Source organism: Hemitrygon akajei, chromosome 1, assembly GCF_048418815.1.
Source record: "Hemitrygon akajei chromosome 1, sHemAka1.3, whole genome shotgun sequence".
NCBI lineage: Eukaryota > Metazoa > Chordata > Chondrichthyes > Myliobatiformes > Dasyatidae > Hemitrygon > Hemitrygon akajei.
This window is the reverse complement of record NC_133124.1, coordinates 120,651,667-120,667,203: the sequence shown is the minus strand read 5'-3', so window position 1 is coordinate 120,667,203 and position 15,537 is coordinate 120,651,667. Positions and strand designations below refer to the sequence as shown.

The 15,537-nt window shown below is 41.7% G+C and overlaps 1 protein-coding gene across 1 annotated transcript in view; it reads right to left on the bottom strand.

Annotated features, from left to right (window-relative positions):
- Positions 1 to 648: 648 nt before the first annotated feature.
- The window catches only part of ofcc1 (orofacial cleft 1 candidate 1), a 254,122-nt gene continuing 239,233 nt past the window's right edge, over positions 649 to 15,537 (bottom strand). Inside the window, exon 11 of the mRNA XM_073050909.1 lies at positions 649 to 880. Within this exon, the coding sequence (XP_072907010.1) occupies positions 859 to 880 (22 nt within the window). The 3' untranslated portion in view covers positions 649 to 858. The remainder of the gene's footprint in view (positions 881 to 15,537) is intronic.

Below are 15,537 nucleotides of genomic sequence, written 5' to 3'. Positions count from 1 at the left end.
TTTTGGCAGAGGAGTTGGACTTGGTGCAGACCATATCACTGCCTGCTGCAAGTCGCACCGGACACCATGCACAAAGGCGGTTGGCTGTCTAACAGCACGTTATTGTCTTAGATGTTCTTGGATGTTTCTCTTGCGATCTGAAGACCTTGTTAGACATTGATAATATAAAATGCTGCTAGCCTGTTTCCCTTGTTCGTTGGTGAGACAGGCAGCATGGGAGCTGCGTGGCCTCAGTCATATCGAGGTCTAGGCCTCAAATGTCGGGCTTGCCTGTTGCACCAGTCCAGGAGAGGAGACGCCAGACACGGTGCAGAGCGGCATCCATGCTGGGCTGGAGGCTGGCCCCTTCTGTTATTGCAGCCTTCCAGTGTTTAATCAGTGGAATGACAAGATGGATTATGTGTGTGCGTGCATGTTTACACTTGTCTGCAGAATGCTAAGAACTGCTTGCTCTTGCCAATTGCACCCAAACACCACGAATTTATAGGACATGTCACTCAGGGATATGGGTTATAATATATATTTTTACTGTGACTGTATGTTTTACTGATATCTTATATGTGCTATACATGCCTTGTACTGTGTTATGACTATGTTTTGCATCTTGGCTCCAGTGAAGTCTGTTTCCTTTGGCTGTATTCATAGGTACTCATGTAGGGTTGATGATAATTAAAGTTGAACCGGAACTTGAACTTGAAGCATTCGAAATGGAATGGTAGAAAAATAGTTCCCCAGTACACTTTATTAAAACAATTTGTAGCTTGACATAATGCTTCAAGTTGAGTTCAGAGATGTACATGATATTTTTAAGATAAATCCAGATGATGCAAATGATTTTCTGTCTTATTCATTTGGGCTTCAAGATCCTATGGCATCAAATCTGAAAAATACAAAAGACATTGACAACTCAGGAATGATGGCACATTTCCATGTCCAACACACAAACAATGGAGTTGCATGATCAAATTTACACGATCCAAGCAGCTATTCTGCACGCTACAATTGAGCAAGACTGGTGGAGGAGGCTCACTGACATTGAATGCTTTGATCTGGATTCCCATCTCAAGTTACATAACTATCTCCGAGTTTTCCAGTAGATGTCATAGAGAAATGAGTAGATGCTAGCTCACACTTGACTGTTTCTGAACATTTAGCCCATGGGACAATGCTCATCCTGTAAAGGTACATTGTATTCCCTCCATAAATCTCTCCATCTATTAAATATTGTGTGGAATGCCTTTGGATTTTTTTATACTCAGTGAGATATATAAATGGATGTTTTTGCCACTGTAATAGTCATTGTGCATGGAAACACAGTCATATTCTGTAAACAGATCCTCTGGCCCATTGAGTAAACACCAATCATCAAGCACCCATTCATACTGGTCAATTTTATTCTCTCCATATTCCCATCAAGTTGCTCTAGCTTCTATCATTCATCTACATGTGTGGGGAAACTTTACAGTAGCCAATTAACTCACCAACCTGAACATCTTTAGGATGTGGGAGGTAGCTGGAGCATCAAAGGAAACCTAGGTGGTCACAAGGAGAGCATGCAAACTCTACACAAACAGCGCCAAAAGTCAATATTGAACCTGAGTTGCTGAAGCTGTGCAGAGGCAGTTCCATCAACTGTGCCACTGTTCTGCCCTGATTTACGTTTCAAAACAATCAAAGTAAAAGCATAAACAGTTACTAAAAATGATGGTTGATAGTAAGCTGCCTATGATATATACTTATGTAGCTGATGTGTTAACTATGAATTTGCCATACCTTGAATATATTCCCACCGTGTTCCATAGAGCCCTTCCTGGTTATAAATGAACAACCCCATCAATTGCACTTCATTAACCATTAATACACTTTGTGAGTTTTTCTTGCATTGGAATCCAACAATTTATTACCCAAAAGCAAGGATAAAACCATTGAATGTAATTGAATTAAGCTGCGCTCAGCATTTAAAACTGATTTGTTGGCAAATTAAAGTATTGCATTGCTAAATTATAAGTAAATAATTTAACTTCCTGAAGGTAGTTTAAATTTGCTCAGTTCTTGCTGTGATGGAGTACGTGACATGCTCTAATCTCTTTTGGTTACAGAAATCCATTAGTACGGCTCATGCTTGGGCTATTTTGTTTCTCTGTGAGGACTGGAACTGTGGGCCATCACGTTGTATTAATTAACTTGCACAGAGCAGCAAGAGTTGTGAATATTATCAAATGGCCTGTCCCAAATCTCTCAGCTTACAGAAAAAAAAAAATAGCACAAATCGCCACTTTCACTCAGCAATAGAATGATGGCTTGTTGTAGAAACATAAAATAAGAGCCTTTTGAGTCTACTCCATCGTTCATTACAATCATGGCTGCTTATCCAAACTCAGGAACTTGTTTCAACTTTCTTCCTACATCCTTTCATCCCACTTGCCCTAAAACTAAAATATAAATCCTTCTTAATGTATTTATACTTCAACAAGAAGGAGTGTGAGCATGGACCAGTCTGCATTGATGGAAAGAGTCAGCAGCATTAACACATCAGATGACCTGTCCTTGGTCCAGTACACAAATACAACCATAAGGAAGGTGTACTAGAGTCCTTATGCTCTTAGGAGATTGTCACTGAACATTGCAACAAATTTCTACAGAACTGTTGTTGAAAGTACCCTGACTGCTACATCATGTCTGGTACAGCAGTTCAAATGCACAAGAATGTAAGAAGCTGCAGAGAGCAGTGGACTCTGCTCAATGCGTCATGGGCATATCCTCTGCCATGATCAGTCATATCTACTGGAAGTACTGCCTCAAGAAGGCAACATCCACCAACAAAGAACACCACATGGGCCATACCATCTCTTGCAGCGACCAGCAGGCAGGAGGTACAGAAGTTTGAAGGTCCACACGATCCAATTCAAGATTAGTTACTTCCCCTCAGCCATTCAGATCTTGAACCAAGTGTTACAAATTTTGCAGCACTTTGATCACTTTGCACTAGAATGCACTGTTACTGTTCTAATTGTGTTCTTTCTTCTATAAGTGTGTACAATTTGTGTTTCGTTTATGTTTTTCTTGTGAATGCTGCTTATCTAATGCTATACACTGTACATAATCCCTCCTGTTGTCTCATAACCAGGAAATAAATAAAGCAAAGAAGCTATCCTGTTAATTTCTTATTGACATTGGACATAAATTGAATAACTAAAGCAACAATAAGTTACATTGATATATTACCCCTTATGAAGAAAAATACTCTGGACATTGTCATAGAACATTAAGTTGATCTTCAGCCACATAAGGAGGTAGCAGCAGAGAAGAACAAAGTTTGGATGAAGTGGTAAGTTTTGAGAAGCTTGAAGGAAATGAGGTTTGGAGAGGAAAACCCAGAATTCAGAACACTAAGGATGTGTAGGATTAAAAGAAAGGCAAAAATCTAGGGTGAAATAGGAAAGGAAATTACAATTCCAGCACAATTCATTGTTCCTAGTAATTCATTCATTCCTTGGTTATGCTCCCCAACTCTTCCTGTACCACACTGATGACAATATTGGTGCTGCTTCATTGTCTCCAACTTACAGCTTGCTCTTAAATTCACTTGGTCCATTTCTGTCTCCCCTTTTTGATCACTCTGTCTCCATGTCTGGAGACAAATGTCTACCGACGTCTTTTATAATCCAACTGATTCAGAGATGTCCTCCTTCTTCTAAGAACAGGTCTTCCTTTCCTCCTCCATAGATGCTGTCCTCACCTGCATCTCCGTCCCCCCATCTTCCCACTGCCTTCACAGGGACAGAGTTCCTCTTCTCCTCATCTACCACATCAGGAGCCTTCACATCCAACCCATCATTCTCTGCAACTTTTACCACCTTCAGCGGGATCCTTCCACCAAACACAACCTGAAAGCATGAACATTGATTTCTCCTTCTGGTAATTTTTTTCCTTCTTCCTTCCTTCCCTCTTCTTCTATTCTTCACTCTGGCCTCTTACTGCTTCTCCTCACCTGCCTACCAACTGCCCCTGGTCCCCCCCTTCTTCCCTTTCTCCCCTTTCTCCCCTAATCCATTCTCCTCTCCTATCCGATTTCTTCCTCACCAGCCCTTTACCTTTCCCACCCACCTGGCTTCACGTATCACTCTCTAGCTGGTCCTCTTTCCCCTCCCCCCACCTCTTTATTCTCATGTCTTTTCCCTTCCTTTCCAGTCCTGAAGAAGGGCTCCAGCCCGAAACGTCAACTGTTTATTCATTTCGATAGATGTTGCCTGACCTGCTGAGTTCGTCCAGCATTTTGTCTGTCTTGCTCTGGATTTCCAGCATCTGCACAATCACTTGTGTTTACAATTCATTGTTCTTTAGGAAGGATACTTAACTCTTTGTGTGGTGAATTGTCATCTGGCAAGGAGGGAGAATTTAATACACTTTGTGAAGGGAAGTTGAAAATAAAGGAACAGAAGCTGCTTCAGAGAGAAAAAAAAATCTCCTCTAGCTCATCTGTTTTTAATCTGTGAGAAAGCAGTAGGTTCTCCAAGAGACACTGGTCCTGGCGTCGTGTGCGTCAAATTATGGCATCACCCAACAACACTGCACAGCTTGAACTGTCCTGATGAGATACAGCTCTGCGTTACACCTGCCCTGTGTTACAAGCAAGCACCATTAGCATGCAAATCAACACATTCGGGCTGCACTTTCCTTCACACGAGTTGCAGAGTCTGGTGAAAAAGGGGAAAGCAAGTTGGCTGCAAACTGGAGGTTGTTACTAACTCTGAGAAGCAGATGCTATTGCTTTGCCTGCATTCAGAAGATGGCAGTGCCAGGCTCCCACATTCACGACTCCTTCACAGCCTCCTCTCGACTTTGCAGTCTGACCTTTATTCCAACAAGATCACGTGAGGATACGACTAGGCACAAAATGGCATTTGGAGTTTATATGCAGCTGAAAGAAGATATTTCAGGATGCAGATAATATTTTGAAGAGAATATTGGTATGGGTTTATTATTGCTGCATGTATTGAGATACAATGCAAAGATTTTGTTTGCATATCATCTAGATAGATCATGCCGTATATAAATATGTCAAGGTAGTATGAATGCATTACAATTACAGAGAAAGTGCAGTGCAGTTAGACAAATAAAGTGCAAGGGCCACGACAAGGTAGATTAGGAGATCAAGAGCTCATCATTCAGTGTCCAACCCTGTAACAGTGGGATCGAAGTTTCCCTCGAGTCCGATGGTACCTGCTCTCAAGTTTTTGTATCTTCTGCTCGATGAGAGAAGGGCAAAAGAGAACGAGCCCGGTGGCAGGGGCCCTTGATTATGCTGTCTGCTTTCACAAGGCAGCGAGAGGTGTAGACAAAGTCAATGGAGGGGAATCTGGTTTTGTGTGGTAGACTGGACTATGTTCTCTGCAAGTTCCTGTGATAGTTGCCAGGTCAAGCCGTGATGCATCAGAGTAGGGTGACAGGAAACCTGAGCAGCTGAATAGAAATGTGTACCATGTCAAGCACTGAACACACCACAAGCATCTCGCTGGCAATTCAGTCAGTATAAGTACACTCCACTCAATCCCTTGCACACACTCTAAGCCAAACCGTTGCAGCTGACATTCTATTCGGAGTGCTGTCACGGAGACTGATTACCCAGTAGATAGAGGAAAAAGTGTGCTCCTTCAAGAAATGCATTATCCCCACTGACTCCTGGGAATCTGGCCCATGACCATTCCAAGTGGAGAACAAGCATTTGGGATGATGTAATGAATTGTCAGACCACACATCACATGCAGAACGAGGCACTGAGGGTGTGGCAAAGGGGCTGCACCAGGTGACAAACTGCCTTCTCATCCCATTAGGCACCTTCCGCCCAACCTGTACAAGAGTTACTCCATTGACCTCATCAGTCACCTGAGAGCATTGTCCTGGAAGCAGGTCATCCTTGATTTTGAGGGACTGCCTGTGAAGGAGAAGAAATTATGTGCTGAAGTGACAGCGTGAACTAAAATGAACGATTCTAAAGGGATCTAACAAAGAGATCTATGAGCATATGCACAGTAGTTTGCTGAAAGGGAGTGTCAGCTGAGAAAATGGTTTAAAAAAAACATACACACACAAGGGATTCTGACCTTTATAAGTAGAAGCATGAAATACCTGAGAAGGAAGTCACAATTAATTTTATAAAAGGCTGGTTCTGAAACAGCTGGAATATAATGTTCATTTCTGGGCACCAGACTTTGGGAAAGATGCTTCCTAAGGTTTGTGGCACTTCAGAAAATGTGAGAAGTGTTAAAATAATTCCAGGAATAAGGGACTTCGGAGTCATGGATTTCAGATTCAGAGATCTACAGCATTGAGATAGGCTATACGGTCAATGCCAGCCTTTTATGCCCATTTGCATTAATCTCACTTGTCCACATTGGGACTGTATACTCTCATACCTTGCCTACTGAATTTTTGTCTAAATGCTTTTAAATATAGCCCTTCAGCTCATAGTGCTTGTGCTGAACATGATACTAATTTAAACTACACATTTGCCTGCACGAGGTCTGTATCCCTCTGTACCTTGCCTGTTCATACACCTGTCTAAACCTCTTAAATGTTGCCATCATATCTGCTTCCGCCACCTCTCCTAACAATACGCTGTTCTCTGTGTAAAAGGATGTCATTTTCTCCTTTTCAGTATATAATAGTGTAACCAAGAATTGACTGCATGGTCATGGACCATTAGCCACAGAAGTGCAGGAGAGAGATTTTGTCTTTTTGCTTCTTCTCCACTGAAGCAATGACTGAGGTGGTTTAGTATGTGGTTCAGTTTGGTTGGCACGGCCACTATAGTGATTTGTATTTCATTTTCTATCAACAAGAGAACATTTGCCCATTGATCTATTCACATTATGATGCAACAGGGCCACACCGGTGTCTCAGGGGAATATCAAAGCCTGTGAGAGTATTGTGAATCGTCTGGGACATCTGCATTTCTCCATTCCATTCTTTTCCAGAGTTTGACGAAACTCCAGCACGTTCCCAGAATGGGGAAGCAGACTCGATTACTTCTAATTATAGAACTTGATTAGCTTAAAAGATTGAAAGATCAGTCTTCCTACATGTACCGTCTTTAAATGCAAGAAGGCATTATAGTGGATCAAGTATTAAATGCCTTTGCATTGAGATCATTGCTGTATAGATCATTGCTAATAGCCTGTTTGGTATCCCTAGCCAGTTAGTACTAGGGCCTAAGGGACCCAGCCATAATTATCCTTCAGAATAACCGCTGTGTTTTTTGCTACGTTTGAGAGCGTGTTCTCTGGCTTGAAGCAGAGGAACAGAGGCTTGAAGTTTCATCATTTAGTTAATGAAAGAGAAAAAGATGAGATAATTTTTCTCATACTTCACACTCCAAGTCAACTATAATTTATGCCATTGAAATTTTAATCAAGAAATATTTAGTTACAAGTAAGCCTGCTCCTTTGCTTGGCCTCATACGTTCCGAAGGGAAACAATCCAACATATTTCAGTGCCTTAGATTCGTGAAAAAAAATTAAAACCTTGAAAGAAAAGAATCACAAGAGCAAAGAGGCAATTCAAAAGATCTATGCTGTCTGACATTATTGTGTTTAGCAACAATATTGTCACATTAGTGTATAAAGTGCCCTGGCTTCTAACTCACCTCCTCTTTTTGGGGACTTTAATATTAGGATAAAGGCTTTCTTGGTTTAAAATACGTCCAGCTTTTCCTCAAAAACTGTGTTATATTTCACATTTTCATTACTTGAAGTAACGTGAAAAAGCATTACTTCATATCGGCAACAGCAAGTAAATTAATATCACATTTTAACAAGTCTAGTTTTATTTAATGGTTATTCTGACACATAAGTGACGCAGGTGGACACTGTATTTGCAAGCTTTCACAATATAAGAAAATCAGATTTGAAGTAATTGTAAATTGCTGTGAGTTTTGTTACTGAGACAATAGACTAGTTGGCAGTCAGAATGTGAAGTGATTAATACTATGATGCTGTGATACCACCAGCAGGACACAATGAGAGTCTTGTGAACTAGTGTCCTCTGAAGACAGAAGATAGAGAATGGAGTATGCATCTCCACACACACTGCTCACACTAGATCTACTGCTCCCGTCTGCTCTCCTGATTACTCTTATTTGATTTCTTGCTCTACCTTTCTATCCTATAGAATTCCATTATCTGCAGCTCTTTGATGCTTCCACCTATCACCTCCCAGTGTCTGTTGCTATTTCTACTCTTTCCTCCCCCACATGACCCAATCAATCTCTCCTCACTTGGTTCCACCTATCATCTGGCAGCTCATAACTTGCCCCCACTCTCACTTCTTTTGTACAAGCTATCTCAGCTCTACCTTATCAGTCCCAAGGAATTGTCTCCAACAGAATTGAAAGATTTTGTTTCACGCAAAGGAGACTAACATTCGTTTTAGGTGACCGCAGTGGATATCGGAAATAATGGCTCGCTCATTATCAGTCTTTGGGTCATACAATTTGATTAGCATTGCATTCATCGAACATATAGAAGAGTACATCAGATTAATGGGCCCACTGTTCCATGATATCTGCATCGATGGTAAGTTAAACTAATTCTCTTCTATCTCTACAAGATCCATATACTTTTACTTCCAGCATATTCATGTGTCTATTCAACAGCCTCTTACATGCCACCATTCTCCCCATTCCAGTTTCCTACAACTCTGTATAAAAACTTCTCCTGCACATCTTCTTTAAACTTTTCCCCTTTCATTTCAAATGTACGTAGCCCAGTACTTCACATTTCTTTCCTGGGAATAAGATGCTGACTGCCCACTCTATTTATGCCTCTCATAATCTTATAAGCTTCTACCAGGCCTCTCCTTGGCATCCAATGCTTCAGATAAAACAATTTGTCCAATCTCTCCTTGTAGCTCAGATGCTGAGTGACCAGAATTGCACACAATACTCCAAGTACAACCTAATCAAAGTTTTATATAGCTACAACATGACTTCCTGACTCATACTCAATAGCCCAACCAACGTAGGCAAGCATGCTTTCTTTACTTTCTTCCTCGACTTGTGTGGCCACTTTCAGTGAGCTAAGAACTTGGTCTCTAAGACCCGCCTACATCATCTAAGCATTCGTTTCATGCTGGTAACGTACAAGCAACCAGATCTAGTTTCTCCTTCAACATGTCGGGATGCATACAAAACTCCTCCAAGACTTATCAAGGCAATCGCAGGGATGATGTTCCCTCTGGACGTGGTATTGCAAACCAGGGATACGAGTCATAGCAAAAAAGGCATGATTCAAAATGCAGATGGGAGGAAGTTCCTTATGCAGAAGTCAGTGAATCTTTTGGCTCTGTCTATGAATGCTATGGAGATCTAGTTATTAAGTATTTAAAACAGAGATCAATAGATTTTTAGAAAATAAGGAAATCAGAGTAGTAGAGTCATACAGCACATGAACAGGCCCTTCAGCCAAAATGGTCCCTGCTAAGCAATATTCCCACCTAAGCTAGTCCCATCTACCCGCATTTGGCTCATATTTAAACCTTTCCTACCCGTGTACCTGACCAACAACATTATATTTCCAAGGAATATGGGGGTCCATATTTGAAAATGGTGCTGAGGTAAAGGATCAGATATACCCTTCTGAAAGCCCTGTTGTTACTTCTATTTCTTATGCTCCTATCTTCTTATGTTAATAATTGTCTCATGCAGCATAAAACCACAGTTCACCATTTACAGGTTGTCTACTGTCAATGTGAATGCTATAGGCTTTTATGGATGCGGTAATGTTTAGAATCTAATTACTCCCTTTTGCTATGCTTTCATTTATGCATTTGCCTTGGCTAATAACATAATTTTACAAGGAATGAAATAAAATTAGAGAGTCATTCACATTCCTAGCGGCACTAATGTAAGATGGAAGCCAGCAGTTGGAATTGCCATGGGCTTTCTTTACCCTCAAAGATGCCACAAACAGGGTAGTGCTGACATTTATAAAAGCTAAGGTTGTTCAAAATAAAGCATACAACCAAAGGAAAATATTCCATGACTCAAAAAGCTAAAAATATTTGTGACAAAACATATATTTAAGTTAATCTGTCATTTTAACAAATTTGCATTTGTTATTTAAGAGCCAAAGAAATGTTAGCTAGAATAGGCCATATGGCCCCTCAAGGATGCACTACCATTCATTAAGGTCAGGGCTGATCTAATTATGGCCCCAACACCACTTGATTACTCCACACACTCTTGGCTCTATTCAGTTTTGAAACTTTTCAGTCCAATAATCTACTTTGGACTTGAATAGTTTCAAAGTTTTGGCTTCGCTGCTCTCAGGGTAGAGTATCCTATGAAATCATGACTATCAGAGAGAAAAGAAAATCTCATTTCCACCTTCTCTCCTGCTGAAACTATGCCTTCTGGAGCTAGAATTCTCCACTGAGAGGAAACATCATTAGCTCTCAATCAGTATAACTTCTGTTCACACACACTTTCCACTGATTACAAGCTCCTCCATGGCACATTTGCCCTGTTTGGGTGCTATGGTTTCCTCCCTCATCCCAAAGACGTGAAGATTGGTTGGTTAATTCATTATTGTACATTGTCTCTGGAATGTTGGGGAGAGGTAAAGTATGGGAGGAGTTTATGAAAACACAGGGAGAAAAAAAAGTAGGATTAGTGGTGGCAGGTGGAATTCAATACAGAAAAGTGTGAAGTGATTCACTTTAGTAGGTCACACTTAGCGGTACAGTGCAAAGAATGCATGTTTCTTAGCGGTGTGTTGAAACATAGGGATCTTGGAGTCCAAGTCCACTGTTCCTTAAAGTTGCTGCAAAAATTGACAGGGTGGTAAATAAGGTGTTCTTTCGTTAATTGGGGGGGGGGGGGGGGGTTGAGTTCAAGCTCTGCAAGGTAATGCTGCAGCTGTAGATTCAAGAATAAAGATTGATTCATGTCATTTCCAGTACAAAAGTGTAAAGGAGAATGAAATCCCCAAATGGATGCAGCACAAAAAATATGATTGATAAAGAACACAATAATAAAAAATAAATACATAAGATAGCTTATATACAAAGATTGATTGTTTGTATATCCATAAGGTGACATTAGGTACAGGAGTGTCTGTACATTAAGGTGGCTCTGACAGGAAATGATAAAGTAGTGGTTGTGGTGGGGGTTTGTGGGTGGAGGTGTGGATCAGCCTTACTGCTTGGAGAAAGTAACTGTTTTTGAGACTGGTGGTCCTTGCATAGGTGCTACGTAGTGGGATAAAGAGTCCATGAGCAGGGTGGGTGGGATCCTTCATGATATTGCTGAACTTTTTCTGGCGGCACCTTTCTGTATATACATCCTTGATGGCTGGTGCCAGTGATGTGTTGGGCAGTTTTCACTACCTGTTCTGGAGCCTTCCTGTCTGCTGCTGTGAAGTTCCCATACTCTGCAGTATGTTAGGATGCTCTCCTACAGAAGGACCTAAGTATAGCTGTACATAGTCCAGCTCTTTACATAAGAACATAAGAAACAGGAGCCGGAGTAGGCCATCTGGCCCATTGAGACAGCTCCAACATTCAATAAGATCATGGCTGATCTAACCATGGACTCATCTCCACCTACCTGCCTTTTCCCCATAAACCTTAATTCCCCTACTAAGCAAAAATCTATTCCACGTCTTAAATATATTTACTGAGGTAGCTTCCACAGCTTCATTGGACAGAGAATTCCACAGATTCACCACCCTCTGGGAAAAGCAGTTCCTCCTCATCTCTGTCTTAAATTTACTCCCCTGAATCTTGAGGGTATGTCCTCTAGTTCTAGTCTCACCTACCAGTGGAAATAACTTTCCTGTCTCTATCTTATCTACCTCTTTCATAATTCTATATGTTTCTATAAGATCTTCTCTCATCTCATCTTTGCAGCCTCCTTACAAAGTAGAGACATTGGTGAGCTTTCGTGATTGTGTAGAACGTGTTCTGGGACCCCATGAAAGATTCTGTCGGAAGGCATATTGGTGACTGTCCGGTGTGGCGGAAATGCAGTTTTTGATATGGCTATTACCAGCCGTTCAAAGCACTACATGCTGATTGTTGTCAGTGCCACCGGGTGGTAGTCATTTAGTTCTGAAGGTTTAGTGTTCTTTGGTACAGGGACAATAGTGACCATGAAGCATGTGGGGATAGGAGCCTGGATAAGTGAAGTGCTGAAAGTGAGTGTGAAGTCATCAGTGAGATGGTATGCACACTTCCTGAGTACTTGGCCTGGGATGTTGTCTGGCCCAGCCGCCCAAGGGGCGCTTGACTCTCTGCAGAGTCCTTCTTACATCTGCTCTTGTTACAGACAGTGGCTGCTCACCTGGGAGGTGGGTAGCTTTCATGGTTGGAGTGATGTTACATGCCTCAAAGCGTACATAAAGGTTGTTTAAAATATCAGGGGATGAGGCTACAAAACTCCAGTTAGATTTCACTTGGAGAATTGCGTTCAGTTCTGGTCATTATTTACCTCGAATTTACTTTGAAATTTGATATAGGAATGATGTGGAAGGTTTAGAGAGACTGAAGTGACGAGTTGCCAGAAGCTACCTGGATGAATGAGCATGTCTTATGACGCAAGGCTCAGCGTGCTAGAACTTTTCTCTTTGGAGCAACGGAAGATGAGAGGTGACTTGACGGAGGTGTACAAGATGATAAGAAGCATAGGTAGAGTGGACAGTCATCAAATTTTCTGAGTACAATGGCTAATACAAAAAGACACACTTTTAACGTGATTGGAGGAAAGCATAGGGTGGGTGTTCTATGCAGAGAGTGGTGAGTACAGGGAACACACTGCCAGAAGTGGTGGTAGAGGCCAATACAAGAGGGCCATTTAAAAACACCCTTAGATAGACTCATGGGTGAAAGAAAGCTGGAGGGATATGTCGGAGGGAAGAGTTAGATTAATCTTGGAGTAGATTAAAAGTCTGGCACAACCTCCTGGACCAAAAGGCCTGTAACTGTGTTGTACTGTTCTATGTTCTAGAGATTTTGTTTTGTACCCATTCAAAGTGTGTGGTCTTCAGAAACTAAGCCACCATTTAGTTGTCAATCCTTAGTTGTTCTTGTTGGGTCTTTGATGCTCAGTATGGAGAAGGTGGGTGAAGACCCTACTTCTGTGCTGCATGTTTCTATGATACCTTGTTACTTCCGTCATGTCCTCGATTTTCACTGCTCCACCACTGCCATCTCTTCAGTTGCCTAATTTTTTGAACTTCTCTCTCAACATCTTGACCTCTACCTCTTTACGCTCCTTTAAGATGCTTGTTAAGACCAATTCATTGACCAAGGCGTTGGTCACCTGTCCTTACAACTTCTTAGATATTGGAAAATGCTCCAGAAAAGCACCAAAGGCTATTTAATTATTATTGAAGACATTTTGTAAATATTGTATAATTTTTTGTTGTCTTGCAGTTTCTTATTTGGCAATGTTCTTATTTCATTTAATCATGAGCAAATCAATTAGAGCACCTTCTAAGAACCGCTACCATCTAACTTTGTGAAGTTCTATTGAGAAACTTTCTTTGAGTGTAATTGAGGTTTGTTCTGGTGAGCTTTCTGCATTTAGTGAAGCCATTAAGTAATGCAAAAGACATATCAGAGGATGAATTTAATCACATTGCTGTTAAGTTTGTAAATTTACTATAGAGAGCCACGCTAGCCATGGCAGATGGTTCTGAAGAGAATCGCTGACATTCCAACATTTGAATTGATAAGGACTCACTGTAATGGTGCATTCGGACAATCTTGCCAGGGTTACCCTACATAAACCTGATACAATAGTAAATTCTACTTTAATTATTTTAAGCTAATTTAGTATTTAATTATTTCTAAGAGACCCTGGAAAGTGGACCCAGTTCAGCAGTAACTGCACCTAGAGAAATTCCATTTCCTAACTTCTCCCTGCTGCCTATTCTCTTCACATTTTCAACAGCCCATGCTTATTTCTACCATTTACCTATCTACAAAGAGCATATTTCAGCAGACAATTAAACTACCAGACAGGGAGACCATTTCACTGAATACCTACGCTCTGTCCGCCAGAGAAAGCAGGATCTCCCAGTGGCCACACATTTTAATTCCACGTCCCATTCCCATTCTGATATGTCTATCTGTCATCTTGTCTACTGTCAAGATGAAGCCACACTCAGGTTGGAGGAACAACACCTTATATACCCCCTGTTCTCCATCTCCCTCTGGTGCTCCCCTCCCCCTTTCTTTCTCCCTAGGCCTCCCATCCCATGATCCTTCTCCAGTTCTGAGTCCCTTTTGCCAATCACTTTTCCAGCTCTCAGTTTCACCCCACCCCCTCCAGTCTTCTCTTATCATTTCACATTTTCCCCTCCCCCTCCTACTTTCAACTCTCTTGCTATCTTTCCTTTCAGTTAGTCCTGACGAAGGGTCTTGGCCCAAAACATCGACAGTGCTTCTCCCTATAGATGCTGCCTGGCCTGCTGTGTTCCACCAGCATTTTGTGTGTGTTGCTTAAACTACCAACCCATATGTGTTAAGGTTGTGGGAGTGACCAGACTACCTGAAAGAAGTCCTCACAGCAACAGCATGCATACTCCACACAGGTAGCACTGGAGGTCAGGTCTGTTGGTGCCGCAAGGCAGCAGCATTACTGACAGCGCCATTGTTCAGCGACTCAAATATTCAAATCACATTTATTATCAAAGTACGTATGCAGTATATAACCCTGAAATTCGTCCTCCACATAGACAGCCAAGAAACAAAGATGCATGGAACCAGCCCATTCAAAGAAAAACATCAACCCCCCACTGTCCCCCCACACACAAAGATCATGCAAACAGCAATAAAAAAAAATGAGGGCCAGCACAGAATATAAAACAGAAAATCAAAAGTCATATTTCAGTTCAGCTCAGTGTTCATTATCTGTAGGCTGCCCTGACTCAAAAATCACCCAAAAGTAGCAACAAAAAATGGAGTGACCAGACCTTAAACACAGCGTAAAGCTGAATTGGAATCCAAATCCACAAATCCCTATTAAATCTTGCTCCGGTACCATCCTCCGACAGCACTGAGGGAGAGAGAGATCACTCAAATGCAAGGACCTTCCCTCAACAGCAGCGAGTGAGAAGGTGTTGTCAGTTTAATCATTTCTTATTTTGCTTTATTCCTTATTTTGTACTTCATAGAATCATACTGCACAGGAACAGGCCTTCAGCTCGTACTGCGCAGAAACAGGCCTTCAGCTCGTACTGCGCAGAAACAGGCCTTCGGCTCATACTGCACAGAAACAGGCCTTCAGCTCATACTGCACAGAAACAGGCCTTCGGCTCATACTGCACAGGAACAGGCCTTCAGTTCATACTGCACAGGAACAGGCCTTCGGCTCATACTGCACAGGAACAGGCCTTCGGCTTGTACTGCACAGAAACAGGGCCTTCAGCTCATACTGCACAGAAACAGGGCCTTCAGCTCATACTGCACAGGAACAGGCCTTCGGCTTGTACTGCACAGAAACAGGGCCTTCAGCTCATACTGCACAGAAACAGG